The sequence below is a fragment of the Glycine soja genome, chromosome 4, assembly GCF_004193775.1.
Source record: "Glycine soja cultivar W05 chromosome 4, ASM419377v2, whole genome shotgun sequence".
In the NCBI taxonomy this organism is placed as follows: Eukaryota; Viridiplantae; Streptophyta; class Magnoliopsida; order Fabales; family Fabaceae; genus Glycine; species Glycine soja.
This window is the reverse complement of record NC_041005.1, coordinates 2,438,800-2,460,502: the sequence shown is the minus strand read 5'-3', so window position 1 is coordinate 2,460,502 and position 21,703 is coordinate 2,438,800. Positions and strand designations below refer to the sequence as shown.

General features: G+C 29.8%; 3 protein-coding genes across 5 annotated transcripts; 2 read left to right on the top strand and 1 right to left on the bottom strand.

Moving 5' to 3' along the window:
• Positions 1–1,823: 1,823 nt before the first annotated feature.
• LOC114408631 (mannan endo-1,4-beta-mannosidase 7-like) lies at positions 1,824–6,287 on the top strand. The gene is made up of 5 exons (XM_028371748.1): positions 1,824–2,275; positions 2,516–2,710; positions 3,719–3,841; positions 5,032–5,225; positions 5,536–6,287. Exons 1-5 carry the CDS (start codon positions 1,952–1,954, stop codon positions 5,954–5,956), a joined length of 1,257 nt encoding a protein of 418 aa, XP_028227549.1. The 5' UTR covers positions 1,824–1,951; the 3' UTR covers positions 5,957–6,287.
• Positions 6,028–10,970, bottom strand: LOC114408630 (glucose-1-phosphate adenylyltransferase large subunit 1-like). Of its 3 annotated transcripts, none has more exons than XM_028371747.1 (14): positions 10,286–10,961; positions 10,044–10,169; positions 9,774–9,947; positions 9,242–9,334; positions 9,073–9,156; positions 8,924–8,979; positions 8,667–8,760; positions 8,379–8,564; positions 8,179–8,259; positions 7,530–7,616; positions 7,300–7,404; positions 6,732–6,838; positions 6,502–6,562; positions 6,028–6,400 (listed from the first exon to the last, which is right to left on the bottom strand). In XM_028371747.1, the coding sequence occupies exons 1-14, from the start codon at positions 10,520–10,522 to the stop codon at positions 6,299–6,301; spliced, it is 1,593 nt and encodes a 530-aa protein (XP_028227548.1). In that variant the 5' UTR covers positions 10,523–10,961; the 3' UTR covers positions 6,028–6,298. The 3 variants fall into 3 exon arrangements, 1 of the variants encoding a protein (XP_028227548.1); XR_003665919.1 differs by lacking the exon at positions 6,028–6,400 and adding an exon at positions 6,942–7,101 and having other exon boundaries at positions 6,543–6,562; positions 10,286–10,970; XR_003665920.1 differs by lacking the exons at positions 6,028–6,400; positions 6,502–6,562 and adding an exon at positions 6,942–7,028 and having other exon boundaries at positions 10,286–10,968.
• An 8,735-nt stretch (positions 10,971–19,705) lies between these two features.
• On the top strand, positions 19,706–20,410 carry LOC114408298. The gene has a single exon (XM_028371331.1). It carries the CDS (start codon positions 19,706–19,708, stop codon positions 20,408–20,410), a length of 705 nt encoding a protein of 234 aa, XP_028227132.1.
• The last annotated feature ends 1,293 nt before the right edge of the window (positions 20,411–21,703 follow it).

Genomic DNA, 21,703 nt, shown 5'->3' with positions numbered 1-21,703 from the left:
AAAAAACATATTTAATTTTGCATAAGGTTTAGTTAATAAAAAAGAAAAATTTCTACATTTACAAAATGAATTGATACAATATAAATCATGCAATGATATGAATTTGGTCATATAATTTTAGAAAAAATATGGAATAATTCAGAAAAATAATGTACATTTGATGTGATTCAAAGAACTTTTTAACATTAAAGATTAATGTAATAATGATAATTGAGAAGTTAATTGTAGAAACAGATCAAGGGGAAAAGCAAGAAGTCTTGCACAACCCTTAAGACCCATTGTCCATTGTGTAAATATGAGAAAAGAAAAGAAAAAGACAATTTTAAAAATATTAATAAAAGAGAATATATTAGAAAAATAGATCTTTAGTTGATATTTTGCTTAAATTTTTTCAGTAGTTCATATTTCTATTTTTCTCATAAAATTAATAATAAATATTTTTTAAAACTTATTATTTATTAGAAATAAAATATTTAAATAATCATGTTAAAAAAATCGACCCATCTTTAATATATTTCTAGATCCATCCAAAAAGATAAGGGAATTTTTAAATGAACAAAATGGTAAAATAGAATTTAGGATAAAATAGGGAAGAAGAAAAGTTAACAACTTATCAACTAGCTTGTTTTCCATGAATTATGAAAAAAATTAATAACTTATAAGCTAGCTTATCAAAGTAAATTGTGAAAAATAAATTACTAAAATAAGTCATATACCAAATAAGCTTATTCAAAAGAACTTGTATAACAAAAACATGTTTTTTTTATTTGAAATATATACAAGCTCTACAACTATTTAAGAAGACAAATTTTTCTTAATAGTAATTTTCTTAGGGTTAAGAATGTTTATAGTATAGTACAACAAAGTTAATTCCCTAAATTTCTATATATATATATATATATATATAATTTAAACAAATCTTCCATTAATCAAATTTTAAAGTTTATTTAAGAGAACTGAATTTCATTCCATTTAAACCAATTATTAAGAATTTGGTTTAATACATCAATTGGTTCCAATTAAGAAATTTTTTATTTAGGTACTTATAATTGAATAATTGATCTTTTGCAATATTTATAATTAGGTCTCCGGAATTAGTGAAGTTCTCACAAATTATTATTTTTCTGGTAGCTTTGAGCTTCCTTAAACTAAATAATTTACAAAAATTATTTTATTGAAAAATTCCAAAAAATTGAGGAACCTATTGATGTATTAAACCTAAAATTTTCACATTCTTTATAAGCATAAAATTAGGGTTTTGTTTCTTCACTACGTATTAGTATGGTAAAAAAAATAGTATAACAACATTTTGGTCTGAGTAGAATAGATGAAAGAGAAGAAAAAAAAAAACCTTTTCACACGACACACGGCAAATAATTTTCAACCACACTTTCCTTTTGTCCTTTTCAACGGTTCTGTTTATAGTTGGTCTGACCTCAATAAATTAAAGAGGCACACAAATTATGCCCCGCATGTACGTACCCCTATTGACAGTGACTCGTGAGGTCGTGGTGGTTCTATCAGACCCACACCCTCTTCAACCACCTCCTTACCACGCTCCATGTGTGCTTTTCTGGTATTTCAATCCTCCATGGAGTGGTGGAGAGTTATTATATTATATAGTTATAGTAACTGTTTATTTATTTTTTAAAGGAAAATGTTTTCTTAAACATCAAATTTGCTATTAAATACCTAAAGAAAAAAAAAATATATATATATATATATATATATATACATATGATAAGATTTGTATTGTGATGAGAAAAATAAAAAATACGAATGAAGTGTTTAAAATGAATAGTAATCCGTGTATCAGTAGTTTTTTTAAAAAATAACTTAATTTCCTACCTTACCCTACAATCAAGGACAGAATCTACGCAATTAAAAGGCAACACGTTGAGAAGGCAACAAGGCAAGGGAAAAGCGAAGTGTGAAGACAGACACAGTGAGAATGATGAAGCGTCGGTTCCTTTTGGTTCTCTTGGTTCTCTATGTCACAGTGGAGTTCTACGTAGAAGCAGATGGTAGTGTTGGGTTTGTGAGAACAAGAGGAGTGCAGCTTATGCTGAATGGGAGCCCCTACTATGCTAATGGCTTTAATGCCTATTGGCTAATGTATCTTGCCTCTGATCCTTCTCAGAGAAACAAAGTCTCATCAGTGTTTCAACAGGCTTCAAATCATGGCCTCAACATTGCCAGAACTTGGGCTTTCAGTGATGGTGGATATCAACCACTACAATACTCTCCTGGATCTTACAATTACCAAATGTTTCAGGTTACTCTCTCCCTCTTTTCAGTTTCATGTCTATAGATTAATGATCAAATTTAGTGACGTAAAATTACTTTCTTTTTCCTAGCTAATTTTGGTGTCATTTTATTTAGTGATGATTTTTTTAAAAAAATAAATAAATTGTTCCGCCAATAATTTTAATTTTTTTTTCTTATAGTTTATAGAACAAAACTTCATTTCCCATTTGTTAACTATATGTTGTTTTCTTGGATTGAAAAATAAAAGGGATTGGATTTTGCAATAGCCGAAGCAAGAAAATATGGGATCAAGATGGTGTTGAGTTTGGTGAATAACTATGAGAACATGGGTGGGAAGAAGCAATATGTGGAATGGGCAAAGAGTCAGGGGCAGTCCATAAATTCTGAGGATGACTTTTTCACAAATCCTGTTGTGAAGGGATACTACAAAAACCACATCAAGGTAAACAATCTCTTTATTTTATCTTCCCTATTTTCATTAATGTTATCCTTTTTTGAGGGAACAACCTTCAACAAGATAGGATGGGGGTTGTGTGGATCTAGATAGAAAGTTATAAATTTTGATAATAATTTGTCATCTATTGAAAAATTAAAAAGAATATTATGTTACCTTGAAAGTGTTATTAATCATGCAGAAGAGGGAATAAATCAATCAGCAAAAAAGGAAGAATAATTAGTGGACATATTCTTCTCGTTAAACGACATATTGTTGTCCCAAAGATTCTCCTTCTAATTAATCTCGCCCGCAGATTCCTGTGGTTAAACGACAATTTCAAGTTGATTGGTGGAGATGAAATACAGAATTACTCATCCAAAAAGGATTATCATACACCCATACAGTACAAAAGTAATTAGGATTAGAAAATAAAGTAAGTATCACATGTAACGTGTGACGTAACAAGAAAGGAAGAAATTTTTATAAAAAAAATTAGGGTTGTTATTTATTTATTTTCACCCCAAAACTTGTTTTTCAGCAAATAAATAAGGAGTTCCATCTTTAATAGCAATGTATCTATCTTGTTCCGGACCTACATGTACACGGCTTTATTTATTTTTCGTTTCTTCTTTTGGTTGTACGGGTTTATTTCTTTGATGTATTAGTTAATACCTATTAAATTATTAAAAAATAAAAATTGCAAAAAACATAATTAGTCAAAAGTTAGATGGGTTAAATTTTCATTTAAACGGTTAAGAGGAGTGTTTAAGTTATTTTACATATTAGATACTCATGACTCATGAGTACAAGTATTACATATTAGACACATCTTTCTAAAAAATCTTACAAATTAAATATTTTTAAGAACAATTTCAGAAAATGACAATCGTTTTTTAATATTAATTAATTATTCCTAAACTTGCACAATGAATGAATAGTATAGAAATCGTACTGGCCAAAGAAAAAAGTATAGAGAGATTTAACATTAAGAGTTTTTTATGTGCGTTATTATAGGCTGTACTTACAAGACGTAATAGCATCACTGGAGTTGCTTACAAAGACGACCCAACTATAATGGCTTGGGAACTTATGAATGAGATTAGGTGCCCTTCTGATCAATCAGGAAGGACAGTTCAGGTAAATAATTCTTCGGCTCTTCAATTCTGTTTCTTTGCATGCAGTTTAAAGCACCATTCCGTTACATCTTAATTCTTAATCTTCAGATCGTTTTGTCTGCTGCATTTATGCTTGCTCAAGTAAAAAAAAAAAAGTACTAGTATGTTTTAGGTAAAAGGATTAGAAAATAAAAAAATTTAAATGTGTCCTTTTTTTTCACTTTTGAAACATGTAAGTTCTAAGGTTTTTTTTACCAATATACACACTCTCTCCTAAATATTCCCACAATAAACCTATTCAATTTTTTTTCCCCGATCTACATTATTTTTGTCGGGCTTGACCACTCAAACTTTCTTGCTTAAGATTTTTTTTTATATTAAATTATATTTTTTAATAATTTAAATTAAAAAAAAAAAAGAAAACAAACCTCAAGTACGAAAAGTTGGGGTGACCAAACCCAACAGGTAGTCAAAAGTAGTGTAAATTGAATTTTTTTTTTGAATAGGTATATTGTAAGAATATTTAGGAGAGAGTGTGATATTGGTAAAAAAACCTACCTTCTACTGTATATAAGTTTTTCTTTTTTTCCAATTTACCCTACTTGTAATCTTGTCTGAGTTACAACTGGAAACAGATAAAATTTCTTGATTTTATCTGCATCTGCTTCATTTCAATAAACTGTTTGGGTCCAAATTTAAATATCCTTTTGTAAGTTAGGTCTACAGTTGATATATGAAATAACGGAGTAAAGAAAGCATAAATTCATAATTCCGTGTTACAGCTCCTTTAAAATGCATAATTCCGTTTGGTGCAGTTTCTGCACATTAATTGCATATAAACAGAATTAATTATAATTTTACTTTCTATTTTTCCGAGTTTGAGACTGAATCCTTTACAATGCCCTTCTGCAACTAAAGATAACCTGTGTTTCTTACAAGCTAAATTTGAACATTTAAAGAAACATATAGTTATTTTCACTTTATACATGTGTAGTTAAAGCTAATAGGCACTAATAGCTTCCAAATTATAATTTTAAAAATTTCTTTGAAAATTCACACTCTGAGTTTTGAAGTTTGAATAACTGAATCCAACTTTGTCACTTTGTTTTGTTGAGTTTTGAAGACAGACTGGATTTTGATTATCAACAGCTCATAATTTAATTTTAAACATTGGAATAGATAAATTCAAGTTATTTTTTCCCCTGTTGACAGGCTTGGATCACTGAGATGGCATCTTACCTGAAATCCATAGATGGAAACCACTTGCTGGAAGCTGGTCTGGAGGGTTTCTACGGCCAGTCAAAGCCTCAGTCTAACCCAAACTTCAATGTAGGAACCGATTTCATTGCCAACAACCAAATCCCAGGCATTGATTTCGCAACAGTGCACTCCTACCCGGACCAATGGTTAGCTTCTTATTTCAACAACTCATTCTTCACACAATCAGGATGATGGGATTGATATTAATCTAAATGTGTGGATTTTATTTAAAAAGTAAAATATACTCCAATCAGAAATTAGACTAGTAATAACTTTTGAGGAAGATATTATAAAAGTAAAATATACAAAATTACTGAGCATGATAATTTCTGATCGATTCACCTGCTGTAAGAACCCTTCACATTGTTTAGTGTGTATTATTATTTGTGAATTGTGAGTACAAAGTTTCATTTTTATGATAAAGCTGAATTTGTTGTGTTTGCTTTGTACGAGCAGGCTATCAAGTTCTAGTTATGAGGACCAAATCTCATTTTTAGGCCGTTGGCTGGATGAGCACATCCAAGATGCACAGAACACCCTTCACAAGCCACTTCTATTTGCGGAGTTTGGTATTTCCACAAAGAGTTATGGTGGCAACTCAACACCAAGGGATCGGTTATTCAACACAGTATATTCTGCAATATACTCATCAGCAAGCAGTGGCGGGGCTGCTGTTGGTGGCTTGTTTTGGCAACTTATGGTTCAAGGAATGGATTCTTATCGAGACGGTTACGAAGTTGTCTTAGATGAGAGCCCTTCAACGGCTAATTTGATCGCTCAAGAGTCTCAAAAACTAAACCGAATTCGCAAGATGTACGCCAGACTTAGAAACATTGAGAAGTGGAATGAAGCTAAGCAAATTAGAGGTGGAAACTGAATATGATACGTCTTAACTACCATGATATATATATAGAGAGAGAGAGAGAGAGAGTGAAGGGAGTTAGAAACTTTAATTGATAACTTATTTGCGTGTGGATTAATCTTCAGAATGAAGTGTCCCAATAATCTTAGTGGCAAGAATTGCCTGTTATTTTCGTCAAAGTATTCCAAGTGAAGTGTTCTACAAATGCGATAGACATAACTATTTATTATTGAGATATTTCGAGAGAAACTTTGTAATGCACGAACTAGCATTTCATCTACACTATTATGTCGGCAAGTGAATGTACTTTGTCTAAACTGTTTATAAAATGGACTGCTGACGATAATTTGAAGTGCTTCATATAACTGTTCCATCTTTAATTGTTGCATTTTTTAATGTAATTGTGATGCCCGATCTAATGTAGAATCCTTCCTTTGCCCTGTCAGCTTCTTGAACACCCTGAGAAATCAATATCTTTACATCAGTGGAGAACTCTAGATAATAAATGCTTCAGCCTTGTGCATAAGTTTCTTAACAGAATACTTTGAGACAACACTTACATCGATGTTTTCTATGACCACATTTCTTCCTATCTTGGCATTCTTGTCGATTATGCAATTCCTTCAAAAGATTTGTAGGACAAAATTAGAAGAAATCAGAAATGCAAGGTGCTATTGAATTTTGATATTATGACAACTAAATTATTAAAACATGGTTTAGATTTCTAGGATCCATATACAAGGGAATTCTTTATGAATCAAGAAAAGTTGTTTGAGACAATTAATCGCACCTAATTTTAGTATTTTCCCCAACACCAATTGGAACCTTCCCTTCTGCCAGCAGAGATGCAATTTCATACTCAGTTTGATAGTAGTCGGCACCCATCATCATCGTATCCTGGATAGCAAAGTCCATAAAGGCACAAAACATTAAAACATAAGGTGTCAACTCAAGGAAGTGAAATTATGTCAGGGAGGCAATATAGATGTAATCTTCATACAAGATGTTTCTTGAGTTAAACAAACACCCTTTCTCTTCTTTCCTCCAACGTGTTCTATTATCTTGTGAGAAGCTAAAAAATTAATTCCTACAAATTGGCAAAAGAAATAGGAAGACTGATAATAATAATAGCTGAGGTGATACGTTGATGTTCTCAACTCCTGAAAAAAAAAGAATAATTTCTCAAGTCATGGCAAAATGTGAGCAAATGCAGTTTCCCCCTTCTCTACCAATTTTGGTTGGTGGTACAATTTACTGCAGTCATGTAGAACACAAACTTTTCATGGGACATCATGCAATACCCCTCAGAAAAAAAAAACCAAAAAATGATCTCTAGAGAAAATCACAAAATGTTTTACCTGAAGCTCTACACCAGACTCCAAACGTGAGCGTACTCCTACAATGGAATGTTGAATGCTACACTCCCTCAAGAAGCAACCATGAGATATAATTGCATCCACAATCTATCAAACCAACCCATCGTGCATACAGTAATATCAACAACATAAACAAATCAACACTCATGTTCAACACAAATTCCAATTCCATAAAGCAACTTTCTAGATGCTGGCTGTCATAATGTACGCACCTTGCATTTTTCTACTTTGGTAGGTGGTAGGAATCTTGGGGAAGTGAAGAAAGGAGTCTTTGGATCATAGAATTCAAATTTAGGAGGCTGCAAGCAATACCGTATAAGATTATTGGATTACTATATTTTCCCTTATGAATGACCACTTATTCCATAGTAAAATTATTTTTTTCTCAATACTATTATCAAGTACGATGTTATCATCAACAAAAACTCTAAAGAATGAACAATTAAGGCTTCTAAGTTGTGAAAGATTCCCAAATTCTGCAGCAATATGTGAAACATTTTTTTATCAGTAAATATTTTGTTTTAAAATTAAAATGAGTACTTTCATTTCCGGAGTTTCTAATTTCTACCCACTTGCTCGCAGTGGAACTTACCATGTACATGCAAAACTATCTAAATTAAGCGAATACAAAATTAGTTACCCAGACTAACAGTTAAAAATATGACGATAGGGACTTGGGTATTATGGAGTGCCCAAGTCCCACATGAAGTAGAATGGGAGGATGCTAGGGTGAAGTACTTAAGTGACTTTGTTCTCCCCCTTAATTGCCAGTTTTTTAGAGAGGGTGGTTTTGCTAGTACTTTGATGCTCATCATATGAACCCAAATAAATTAATAAAAATTATAGGATAGTTAAACAAACTTGTTCTGTTAGGGCAAGATTTGCATCAAAGAAGGACTTTATAGTTCCAATATCTTCCCAGTAGTCATTGAACAAATATGCCTGAGAATGCAAATAAGAGGAGAAACACGGGTTAGTCACTGTTAAACAAAAACAGAGTTATTTTTATTAGCATTCAAAGATTTTAAAATAAGAACAGCAAAAAGAATATTCCCTCACACCTGGACATTGTGCTCATTCACAGCAGATGGGATAATTTCAGATCCAAAGTCATTGCATGAAGAACCATTCCATCTTAATAGTTGCAGCAGGGTTTCAGTTCTAAACACATAGACACCCATGGATGCAATATAAGGATATTTTTCTGCTTCTTGTGGCGATAACCCTAGAAGAGTGGTGTCAACACGCTGCAATGATTGACAATGCATTAGCTAGACAACAACATGATTAAACAGCCAATTATTCAGGAAAAAGAGTTGTAATTCAGACTTCAAATACAATCAATATACCATTGCCTTTAGATCTGATCCCTTAGGTTTTTCTGCAAACTGTATAATCCGTCCTGTTTTGTCAATTTTCATCAGTCCATAGTCTGATGCCCGACTACAAGACAATTGACACCGATCAACTCCAAATACAATTCAGGATAAAAAAAAAAAAAGATATCATTGTTAATGAAAGTTTTAACTCTTACAAAAGAGGTGGAGTGCTTTTATTATACAGAATCAATGAAACCAAATCATGCATATTTTTCATGTAAACATACCTGTCATCCATGGGTACACATGAAACTGTGATATCAGCATTTGTGTCAACATGTCTCTGCAATAATAGACTCCATCAAAATAAAAATTAGTTTTAGAAAACTAAAAACGTTACTAGTAGTAATGTAATGTAAAGTGAAATCATATGTACCTGTACAAAGTTCATGTAGTCCATTCGGTAAAGATGATCACCAGAAAGTATCAATATATGCTCAACATTCTTGTTCTTGGCATCCTGGAAGATGATACATGCCCACGTTCACTACTCCGTGTATCAAACTAGTATTTTCAGCAAAATACACAACATCATAAGTTTTTACCTCAAAAACCCATATAAATTGTCTTACAGCATCGGCGGTCCCTTGGAACCACTTCTTCCCGGCCTCTCCAGGTGTTTGAGTAGCTGCCAAGACCTATTCAAATATAAATTAGAATTCAATTCTTGATAAAAACTTGTTAGCATAAAACACTTTCCAAGAATATAATAATAGTATGTTTGATTCCCTTCTCACTTTTAACTTTTTGGTTTTAAAAACTGTTTTCCAACACAATTCCAAACTACTCAGCAGTCAATTTTTCATCAAAATCTACTCAGTTTCGAAAATTATTTCCAAAACAAGTACGTGTTTTAAAAACTAGAAAATAGAAACAAGTGGGGGATGTTTCCCATTTTCTTCTTGTTTAACTTTTCTCCCCCAATTTCACACTCCACTTTTTGTCTTGTACCATCCTTCACCAGCTGTTTGAACAACCATGTTTAGTTGCATTTAGAAAAATAAAAGAGTTTTTGGAAATAGAAATGATGATGCACACCCTAAATCTCTCTTCCTTTAAAACATTATAGTAACTCACCTCCACAAACCCATCTCCAAAAGTAATTCCATTTCCGAAGCTGTATGCACGGGACAGGTGGCGGTTGAGAGAGAAAGAATTGAACTGCGTCAAAATGAATATTTTTCTGATGCCACTATTGATGCAATTGCTCATGGGGATATCTATGAGTCTATAACACCCGCCAATTGGAACCTGAGAATTTCATTCAAACACAAAAAAGTTTGCATGAAGGTTTTGCAATTATAATAACCATAATCAAGAAACATTCAAACTCAAAATCACATATACCGCAGGCTTGGCTCTTCTGCCAGTAAGAGGAAAGAGTCGAGTTCCTGCACCTCCACCCAATATGATGGAAGCCACACTTTTTGGGTCCACTTCGGGTTTTTCAAAAGTGGGTACCCCTTGAAATGCCTAAAAGGAAAGCACTGCGGTTAAGCATTGAAACTGAATGCTTAAAATAATCAGACACACCAAGGCGAATTAAAATTTTCTTTCAACTTATGATGTGTTTGCATTTGGTGATTTACCATCGAATCTTCGTTAATGTCTGATGTGAGAACAGCGTGTGCAATTCCACTTCCAGGCTTGGAGTTTCTAAGATTCCTACTGGTACGTGAAGTCTTCCATGATTGAACACTCAAAAACCTTGTGTTCACACTTCGCCTCGTACTCTCACCCCAGAAGCCACTTCTTCTGTTTCTTCCAATTCCCTCACAAACTTTAGCTAGATTGCGGCCACTCAGGATTGCACAAGTTGAATCCATTGGTGAATCAACAACGGAATCAGAAACCTTTTTGGATTTGATACCTTTCTGCTCAATGGAATTGGGACTAGTGAGTATTTTGTATGCGTGAAGAAAGGAGCTAAATCACTTTCATAAAGTACCAAACTTTTCAGACAATTTGCACCATAAGTTGAGGAATCATAACTGGGGAGATTCAAGTGAAAAGGGCCCCAAAAAGACGAGATTTTTCAGAGAACCCACTTTTCAAATTGGAGAATTGGTAGAAGAAAAACGAAGGTGGGGCCTGGAAGGTAGAAACTACGTACAGAGAAATGTGGGTAATGGAGAGGGTAGAATGCGTTTAACTTGAGTGGCAAATAGCAAGGGACAAACTCTAACGTTAACAACTCACGAGAAACCTGCGAAGTCTTTCGAACTGTCACTGAGTCAGCAGTGGCTACAAGTTTCTATGACTTACTCGCTAACATTGACACTTCCTAGTTCCTAATCCTACCAATGTTATGTTTTATCTTGCTTCAAATGGAAAAAGTAAGCCTATGTTAGATTGATTTCCAATTAACTATTAAATTATTGATGTTTTTTTATAAGATGTTTTGATTCACGTATCCTTGAATTAATTAATTTTGATTCACAGATAATTGTTTGTTGATATTGAAAAAAAGGTTTAATTTGTTTCATTAATTGACAAGTCGTTGAAATATTTTATTATTATTTAAATATTAAAAAATGATAATTATACATAATATTACATATGATTATTATTGTTTTAATGTAATGTAAAACTATTTTTATTTTTAAATTTTTTGGTATGACAATATTGTATTTCCAGAATATATTTAAAATTGAAAAAAATAGTAACATTGTATTTCATGAAATATTTTTCTTATGATAAGATTGCGTTAGATTATTCCGATCATCTTATTGAAGTAAAAACAGTCTTATTTTCTTCTTCTAAAACTTATTGTTACATACTTACTTATTGAATTTAACTTTTATATCTTCCATACTAAACTTATTTTTATTTATTTGATCGTATATATTATTGGAGAAAAAGAAATGCATAATGTGTGGCAGGAACAACGTAGGAGGCTTATTTCGTTTTTGTTGAAGCTGTAGTGTCACGTTCCGTGAGACCGTGGGATATCTTTAAGGAGGTGATGACCATATAATAAAACGAAACACTTTGTGTTCCGATTTTGATTGCGATAATGACGCACCGAGAGTATTCACTATTCAGAGAGTCTCGGGGAATAATAATAATAATAATAATAATAATAATAATAATAATATATAAATAAATAAAGTCTAATTTTTATACAATTTAATAAAATTTACATTATCAACCAAAAAAATTGACAATTTATGATTTACAATTAAATATCAGTTTAAAATCTATTTACAATCCCTATATATATACTATTTACTCAATAATAATAATGGAATAATTGCTACTTTTTAAAGGTCAAACAAAGAAATGATGTGTGCAGCTTGGGAGTCCCTGTTGCGGTTATCACAATCAGTGGTACTATCAAATGCAAATGTCTCAACTGCAAGCTAAGTTGAGTTGAGCATATCACATTTCTTCTGCATAATGTTTCCCCACTTTGGTTTTGTTTGTCTCATATTTTCATTCCTTTTCCCTTTTGTTAACGCTTTTTTTTTTTTTTGGTGTAAACCCCTCTTTTTAAAGCGCACCATGGTTTGTGTGAAATTTAATGTCGTTCACACATACCATTCAACATTTGTCTTAAAAAAAAAAAGTTTTCTTTAATTAACTTGTACAGCGATTATTTTCAACTATCACATGTGGTTTAAATCTTAAATAGAAAAATATAATTTTACAAAAAAATTATATAGTAAAAATTACCACTTTAAAATTATATAGTAATAATCATATAATTTTTTTTAATTACAATTAAATTAATTTGTTTTTGCGTCTGGCTTCATAGCACACGAATTCGCTATAAGCCTGCAAGGTTTTTTGGAGGAATGATTTACAAAGCTTTTTTTACCTTTTTTTTTTTGGAGAGGATCCATATAGTTTAACTAGTGGACAATCTGTAAATGGACTGAATTTCTAAGCCAGGGAAACGAAGGGGACTTGAATCCTGTACCTTCCTTTTCCTTTGTGTACCTTGCACCTCCCATTTACAATAATACCCCTAATGAAATTTTCGTAAGCAAAACATGCTTTCATAATGACCTTTTCATAAGAAAAACTGTTCTTAGAATGGTCTTTTCGTAAGCAAAAATGTTTCCAAAATGACCTTTTCATAAGTAAAATATGTTCCTGGAATGATATTTCCATAAGGAAAAAATAAGCTTAAGGAAAAGGTGTTCTAGAATAGGCTTTTTCTGGAACATTCATTTTGGAAGCAAAATGTTAGGTATGATATTTCTGGAAGGGGTGTTTCCGAAATTTTTATTGGGCTTACGAAAAGCCAACTCTAGAGAAGCACTTGCACTCTGGAACAAGCTTTCCAAAACGAATTTTTGACTTCCAGAAAGGTGTTCTAGAAAGGCCTATTCGAAAGAAAAAATATTCTAGAACATGCTTTTCAAAAAGGAATTACTTCTAGAATAGGTTTTCCATAAAACCTTTTCCAGAATAGTCATTCCAAAAACAAAAAATAAGGGGGGGGTGGGTACTACATTTTTTTGCTAAAATGTACCTAGCCTGAAGAATTGGAGGAGGAAAAGGCCGAAACATCTAGCATAGATAGAAGAAGACTTTAGTTGGAACCTCTTGCGTTGGAAAGTCAGTGTGTTGTGGAAAGAAGAGAATAAGGAATGGAAGGGTCTAAGAGGGAAGAAGAGAAAGAAAAAGAAGAAGATAGAAGGGGTAGGGGTAGGTTGGGGTTTTTAAAAAATGGGAGGTATAGGATAAGATTAAGGAGGTGTAAAATATAAGTGCTTGAAACAAAATGATGGTTGGCTTGAACAACTAATTCTTACATCATTTAGTAACTTTTAGCTCAATAATTTTATTTCAACACTCATCATTATATTAATGAATCCTATCTTATAGACTATACTAGTTTATTAAATTTATATTTTATAATTTATAGTAATAAATTTTTATATTATTTTGAATTTTTAATATATTATTATTATTATTTAGTTTAAATTTTAATAAATATTTAAATATATTTTTATATACACACATGCTTAAAAAATATTATTATTAAAAACATTGTCTTAGTAGGATATTTTTTTTACTTTGGTGATGTCTTGTATGTTTTTTTTTTGTCTTTCTTTTAATAAAAGTATATATATATTTTTTATGATTTGCACACTTGTTTTTTTTTATATTATCTATGTGAAACCTTAATCTGGGATAACAAAAATTGAATGAAAATTTTTAATTACAATAGAATTTCTTTTTTATTTAATTTACTTTTAAGCTTTAAACATCATATAAAAATATTTAAACCATAAAAGTTATGATTAGAAAAATGTCATCTAATTTTGGTTGGAATTGATGGGAAAAATTATATTAATGTTAATTATTTGAATTGATAGTCGATAACTTGATTAATTTCATACTAAATTATTTTTAAAATTTAATTTCAAATTTATTTGCATTATGATATATATCTTTCCTTTTGACTTGAATGATTTTTAAAAAATATATATATAAAGTCATTTACCTACATAAATTTAGTTTTTATTTTTGTATGGTTAATTTTATTTTTAATTTAATTAATTTAAAAAATAACTTGTTCATTAAATATTTTTGTGAATAAATGTCATAAGAAATGAAAATTTATTAAAATATAAATAAATATTTTTTGTGATTAAATTTCAATCAAATATCAATAGAGTGATATATTTCCATTAATGATAAAGTTTTGCATAATTTTTATTTTCAAGATCTAAAATTTAGTAATGCAAAAAATGTTATTAAATAATTTTTTATAATTATTTTATTATAATTCATTAAATATTCTTCATGAATAAATGTGATAAAGAAATGAAACTTTGTTAAAATAGATAAATAAATATTTTCTATTATTAAATTTCAATCAAATATTCACAGAGGAATATATTTTTTATCAATGATAAAATCTTCTAGGAGTTTTATATGCAAGGCCTAAATTTTAATAAAGGAAAAAAATTATTAAATGTTTTGGTATAATTATTTCATAATAATCATTGTAAAGAATACAATAATGTCATATTATTGTCGAACTAAAATATGAACCAAATAAAACTTATCTAATAAAATAAAATAAAAATTAAATTCATAATTAATGTAAAAATTTATATAGAATCAATAAATATGTTGAGAATGAAAAGAAAAAGAATTGTCGGTGACAAATAATAAAATCTCCTAGCTGTTCTTGAATACTTCTTTTGTGGCAGTAATAAACAGTCCTTCTCTTTCTCTAAAAATAAAAAATAAAAAACAGTCCTACTTTGTGACTCCTTTTATACCATGAGCACGCGAGAAATGAGCAAATTACCCAACTATAAATCAAGGTCTTGACAAGATAAAAACCTACCCAAAAAAGTTCTGATATGCCGCCTTTTTTTTTTTGTGAATCTGATATGTCACTTGTTTACATATAATTAGTATATGGTGGCGAGTGGTGTGTGGGAAAGTGATGCTTTTCTGGTCTTGAATTAATATGATGAGTCAATTGTTCATAGGTTTCATGTAAAAATGCTTCTCCTCATTCCGTGACTGGTTAGTTATGGATTGTGAGGAAGATGTGTTTGGGAAGTAAGAAGTTTAGAAGTTTTCTTGACATCTCTTCATTTGTAAAAAATTATTGATGTGAAAATATAAAGATAAAAGATTGATCTTTGAATAGGAAATAAAGTGGATCCGTAGGATCTCAAATGAATTGACTTATTCGAAAAAAATCAATATTCTTTGAATGATCTATCTTGTGTCTGGCTGGCTTCTGTTTTTCTTCTTTCCGACTTTTCCCTTCAGCTTCTTTCGGGAAATTCATGCAAACCCAGCACTTCAAATAGGATAATTTTACATTATATTCCTCTTACTTTTAGCCTTTTGGGTTCTCCTTTTCATGACTTCAATAATTAACTACTCTCTTACTATATATATATATATGGTTTGAATTGGATTTGGTTGCGAGTTTCTTCCTTCTCAGTTTTTTTTTTTTAATTTCTTGATCACTTTAATAGATGTAAATGCATTTGCTTAGCACACAAGGCAGAGGAGGGACAAATCACACTAAAGAAACATGGATAATCACGATGTAAATACATTTGCTTAGTATTGATAGCGTAAGCATTTCCCTTTTCTGTTTTTAGGTCTAAATATTCTTAGTGCATGTCTAAATTAATAAAGTTTGTAAATATAAGTTTCAATTAAAAGTATGTTGTAAATTTTAAGTTTGATAAAAATATGTTTATTATAACATGATTTATGTTTGAAAATTTTTGTTTAATCTTGTGAGTAAATACTCTATTTTATTTAGTATACTTTTAGAAAATAATTTGTAGAACTTTTTTCTTAAGATTTATTGTTCATGTAGATACCATTTATTTTTCCTCACAAGATTAACTTTTTTCTTAAAATTTATTGTTAATATAGACACCGTTTATTTTTACTCAGAAGATTAACTTTTTTCTTAAAATTTATTGTTAATGTAGACACCATATTTACTCACAGGATGAACAATGAATTTCTCATACAAAAACTGCATACGAGCTCCTAAACCAGAAAGCTGATCAGCTACACCATTGGCACTGCGGTGAATATGATGAAATGGGATTTTCCAAATTTAAGACTTAAGACCAACTCATTCATTTAACAGACCTAACGTTTAAAAAGGCTTATCTTGAACTTCAATTTTTTTTCTATAATGATAATTCAAGCCTATAACTTCATATATGATAAAAATTAATTCACCAGAGACAAAATTAAAGATAACGAGGCTTAAATGATAACACTATAATAATAATATTATTATTTTAAAATAAGTAGGGCTTGTAACCCCATATTGCTAGAGGTATGTATTTTCTTTCCAATAATCTTGTCATTAAATAGGTAAATAGATTTAAATATTGTTATATAAACTAAAAAGTTTAAGATTTTTTTAAAATTAACAATTATGATAATATAATATCGTTAAAATAACTTATTATTATTATTATTGTTAAACATAAAAAATACCCATTTTAAATAATCTAAAGTCTAACCTTTTCGATTGTTTTTTTTTAACTTATTAGTAAATAGAGTTCATTTAACTTAAACCTTATATGGGTTAAGTGTGTGTTTAGAAATCTATTTGGACTATGTTAAACTGAAGTTTTTCAAATTTCAATGTTAAAGTGTGTGTTTGAAATTCCGTTTAGACTATATTAAATTGAAGTTTTTTGAATTTCAATGCACAAACATGGAAGAAATTTCAAGGATGGATTGGGTTCAGTTGAACAAAATTGGCTTTCAAACACAGTTCAAGTCATAGGCATTTGACTAAACTTGTGTATTTTTATCCTTATCTAAAATAATTTTCTTGTTAAGTGTTCTTATTTTGTGTATAAGTTTCTTCAATAATTACTAATTATAATGAGATTCTTAATAAAATATTATTCAATTTAAAAATTTCTAATTAAAACTTTTAGAATACTTTATATTTTATGTTTTATTTATTTTTATAAATATTAATACGTGGTCTGAATTTCATTTTTTATACTATGTACGTTGACTTTGTTATTTTAAGACATTTTTTGCAACTTTTAATTACGGGAAAATAAAGGTGAAAAGAGTGTATTCTTGAATACGTTATTATTATTGTATCATAAAAAAAATTATGCAATAAAATAATACATAAGTGGCATTACAATATATGAAAAAAAATTAACATAAATTTTGAATATTAAAAAGTTTTCTCTATATTTTTAAAGTTTAATTAATCTTTTAGTCTCTGTATTTGCGTCAAGCTTTTGCTTTATTTCATATATCTAAAAATTGTATGATAATTCTTTTTTGGTACATTATGATAACTGCTTGTTTAGAAACTATAACCTAAAATTTTTAGATACAAAGACTAAAGCCAAAAGTTGGAGCAAGTATAAGAATCAAAAGATTAATTAAATCTTTTTTAATACTTGTATATATATAAAAACGAAAATCTGAGAAAAGATAAGTTATATACGATGTTGCATGTAATCTCAATTATTTTAAATTTAAATAATTGAATCCCAATATTTGTGTGAGAATACATCGTCGTCTTTTATTTGCTAGCATAATGTTTATGAAAATTTTCATTTTACGTTTGGTAAAATTATTAATAGGAACTGAATAAGAAAAGGAGAGAATTAAGAAGAAAAAAAGAGATAAAAACGGAAAATATTATTAGTGATGTGAAAAAAAAGTAAAAAGGTAAAATGAAATGTAAAGAAAATATAAAAATAGACATGAAAATGAAAATGACAATATAAAGTTCAACTCGACTATTTAATAACCATGATTTGAATAGATTTCATATGTATTTAAAATATAAATATATATAGTCAAGTGGAATTAAAAAAAAAGGTATTGCATCGGACAATTAGGTACTATCCCTTGCCCTAAACTTTTATCGACCAAAGTATATAGTATTAACCTTTTAAGTATAAAAAAAATGAGAAAATATATTATGTAATGATAGTGATTTTTTTTATTATCATTTTATTATAAATTATTATTTATGATAAATTTATTGACTTTTATTATAATTATTATCTTAAAAACTATGTCACTTCTAATTTGTTTACTAGTCTATAGTGTAAAACTGTTTTTAGAGTGTGTGACCATTAAATGAAAAACAAAATTATCCAAAAGATTAAAACTTAAAATCTTGTTTAAAGAAAATTAGACAAGTATTATTTAGAGTGATTGGCGGTTGGTTTTATCTTTATATTTTGATTACACTAATAAGTATGTTGTACATTAATACATGATTACTTTTAAGTGCATGCTAAATATGAAATATATACGGATAAAAAAGTTGAAATATTTTAATTTAAAAATATTTAGTAAAAATTTGTTATAGTATTAATAAGAAACATGAATTACACTAAAATATAGGCATTTACTTTTTTTGAATATTATAAATTGTTTTAATTCATTAAATAATTTTTATTGATAATAATGAATAAATATTTTATTATATTTTATGTGAATAAAAAATATGCATTAATTAGAAAAACTAATTAAATTCAAAATTTTATTGAATAATCAACTAAAGAGAAAAATATTAATTTAATATTCTTTTGTTACCATGATACATGTGCTAAAATATTTATTAGTTTTGTTGATAATTAATTTGGATAAGTTAAAAACAACATTAGTTCAATATAATATAATATGTTTTTGTTATAAAAAATTCAAATTCAAATGTATCATATTATAAAAATAAAGATACTCATGTTCTAAAGTGGATAACTCAGTTTAATTTAGATAATATAAGTAACATATGTCATTTAAGGATTTTTTTAACTATGATAATTGGAATTTTTTATTTGTCGATGGGATTATGATTCATTGGTTCAGTCGAGATTAATCACATAATCCATTAGTATTATATGAGAATCAAACATATTTTTTTCCTCACAAATCCAATGTGTATTACTAATTAAGCTACATTAGTTGATATTATGTATTTTGTTATGAATGGTTGAAATTACTTATTTTATCTATATTCTTTGAAATTCGAAATGTAATTATAACAAGAAGTTAAGTAAGAAAATACTTCTCTAAAATGTCCAAAAAAGTAAAAGGACTATAGTTAGAAGAAAAAAAACTGAGAAGTCCATTAACTCTAGATCTGTTTTCTATTTTTACATAAAGTTTCTTTCTTCTCTCTATTTCGTTTCCATTTTAGTGAGGGCATGTTCCTAATTTTTAGTTAGGAAACAAAGTAACAATCATATAGGGTGTTTGTTAGGGAAGTAGTTTTTTCATTATAAAAAAATATGATTCTTAAAAATATACTGGATTAGTTTTATTATATTTCTTAAAAATTAAAATTTATGTAAAATATGTAAGTAAAATTGTGGAAAATGATTTTTATATTAATTACATACCAGCACGAGAGTTACAAATTTTCACCTTAGGATTCATGAATTTCCTAACATTATTATAGGAGCAACACCACCCTATGGCATTGTGCCTATATAAAAGAGTTAGAGATGCAACCTAGAATTGCTTCAGCAACAATAATAGGAAATCCCCCTTTGAATATGGCTTTCTGGCAACTTGAAAACGACAAAGCCAATGCCATGAGAAGGTTCCAAAGAAAACGAACTCTGGAAACCATCTTCCACTTGTTCAAACTCTGTGCCGCAATCTTGCTCTTCTCCCACTGCTCCTCTTTCTTCCCCAATATCACCCTCCAAACATTCCCTTATCTCTACCATTTTTTACTACCACTTTTCCGCAACTCTTTTTACGCATTTCTTCTCCTAAACGCCATCATCCTCTTACTATTCACACTCTCCAACAACGTTGGTGCCTCCAAAGACGCCCTCAACCAGTCTCGCCTCATCGTAACCGCACCGCAGGAACAACCTCGGACCGTTGATTCTTCCCACAAAAAAATCACCACCACTATTTGTGGTTCATCGTCTCCGGTTTTCGAGGAAACTGTCAGGGCGGTTACTGAGACCACCACTACCACGACGTGTTGTTGCACGACTGTGACGACGACGGAGGGAGAGACGGTTTCGGTGTCGGAGAAGAAGTGTTACCGGAGAGTTCAGTCGGAGAGTTATGAGCGGCGGATGGCGGTGGCTCCGCCATCGTTGCAGAGGCAATTGCGGCGCGTGGAACAGTTGAGTGAAGACGAGTTCAACCGCGCGGTTGAGGAATTCATCGCTATGAATAAGAGAATGCAGAAAGAAGAGCACATAAGATCACAGAAAACAGGGTATTGGGCGTCAAATTAAAATAAAAGCAAAAAGCATAATAGAAATTATTAGGAGGATATTATTTTTCATTTTTTCCTCGACTATTGTATAGTAATTCATCCCATTTCTGAGGGATTTAATAAGTTCCCTGTTTTGAATACTACATCTTATTCGATCACTGTACTGTTCTTTTTAATTACCATGGGATTGGCGCCAAATTAAAGGAATATAATTGCTATATCATTCCCCAATCCTCACTTTCCTTATGATATATACAGAAAAATGACAAGTTATCACCACTGATTCGTAAATGAATTCATACACAGTTATTCTTAATTTAATCGGCGCTATATAGTATTGTTGCTCATAATATTCAAACAGAGAGTGAGTGACGTGTTTTGTAATTCAAAATAGTTACAGTTATATATATTCACTCGATTCAAACATGGTTATTTGTTGTAAAAAAATTATGTAATCTCAGCTAGGAAAAAAACATATAACTATAGTCCCAATAAAAAATATTCTATTTTGATACGTCCCAAAAAAAATTATTTGCTGTAACGTATGATATTAAAACTTTAATGTTCAAATATCAATAAATGCTTAATTTTTTTTTGTCACTAGAAACAAAAATGTCATGATTATGGATATCTGTGAGTAATATTTATTTTGAAATTTCCAATGATAGAAAAATGTGTTCATCTGGCGTCAAAACTAACTTCATTTTCAAGAAGATCCTTAGCCGAAATAAGGGAGATTTTTACTGATCATGTGTAACTTGATGAACAAAGTTTTTGCTGATTGGTGTGCAAGATTAATGGAATGAAACTATTTGATTTCAGACACCATCAATGAGCATGGATTATACCTTACCAACGTTTTCTTAATACAGTTTTAAAAACGTGTAGCGGTTGACATCCTAAAAAAATTCAATTCCTATAAATTTGGAAATATATTTTGTAGCGAATGACATCCCTGGAAACAAAGAAAGGTCACTGGTTTCTGTTATTGAACAATGAATTAATGTTGCTTTTTTTAAAAGGGAAGGTGGATTATTCTTCTCATCCTTCTATGATATTTACTAATTTTAATTTTATTTGATTGATGCAATTCACATTTCCTCAACGTCCGTTTCGAAATTATATTAATTTCCTACGGGGGTAATCTTCTGATTGAAAGAGTGAAAGTTTATGTTTTGCAAATATCCTTTGCTAGTCTTCGGCTTAAACATATTTTTTTAACCAATATATTTACAAGCTTCTTAATTATTTAACACTCAATTAATTATCTTTCAACAGATTGATCTATTTTGAGATAAAATAATACCTTTAA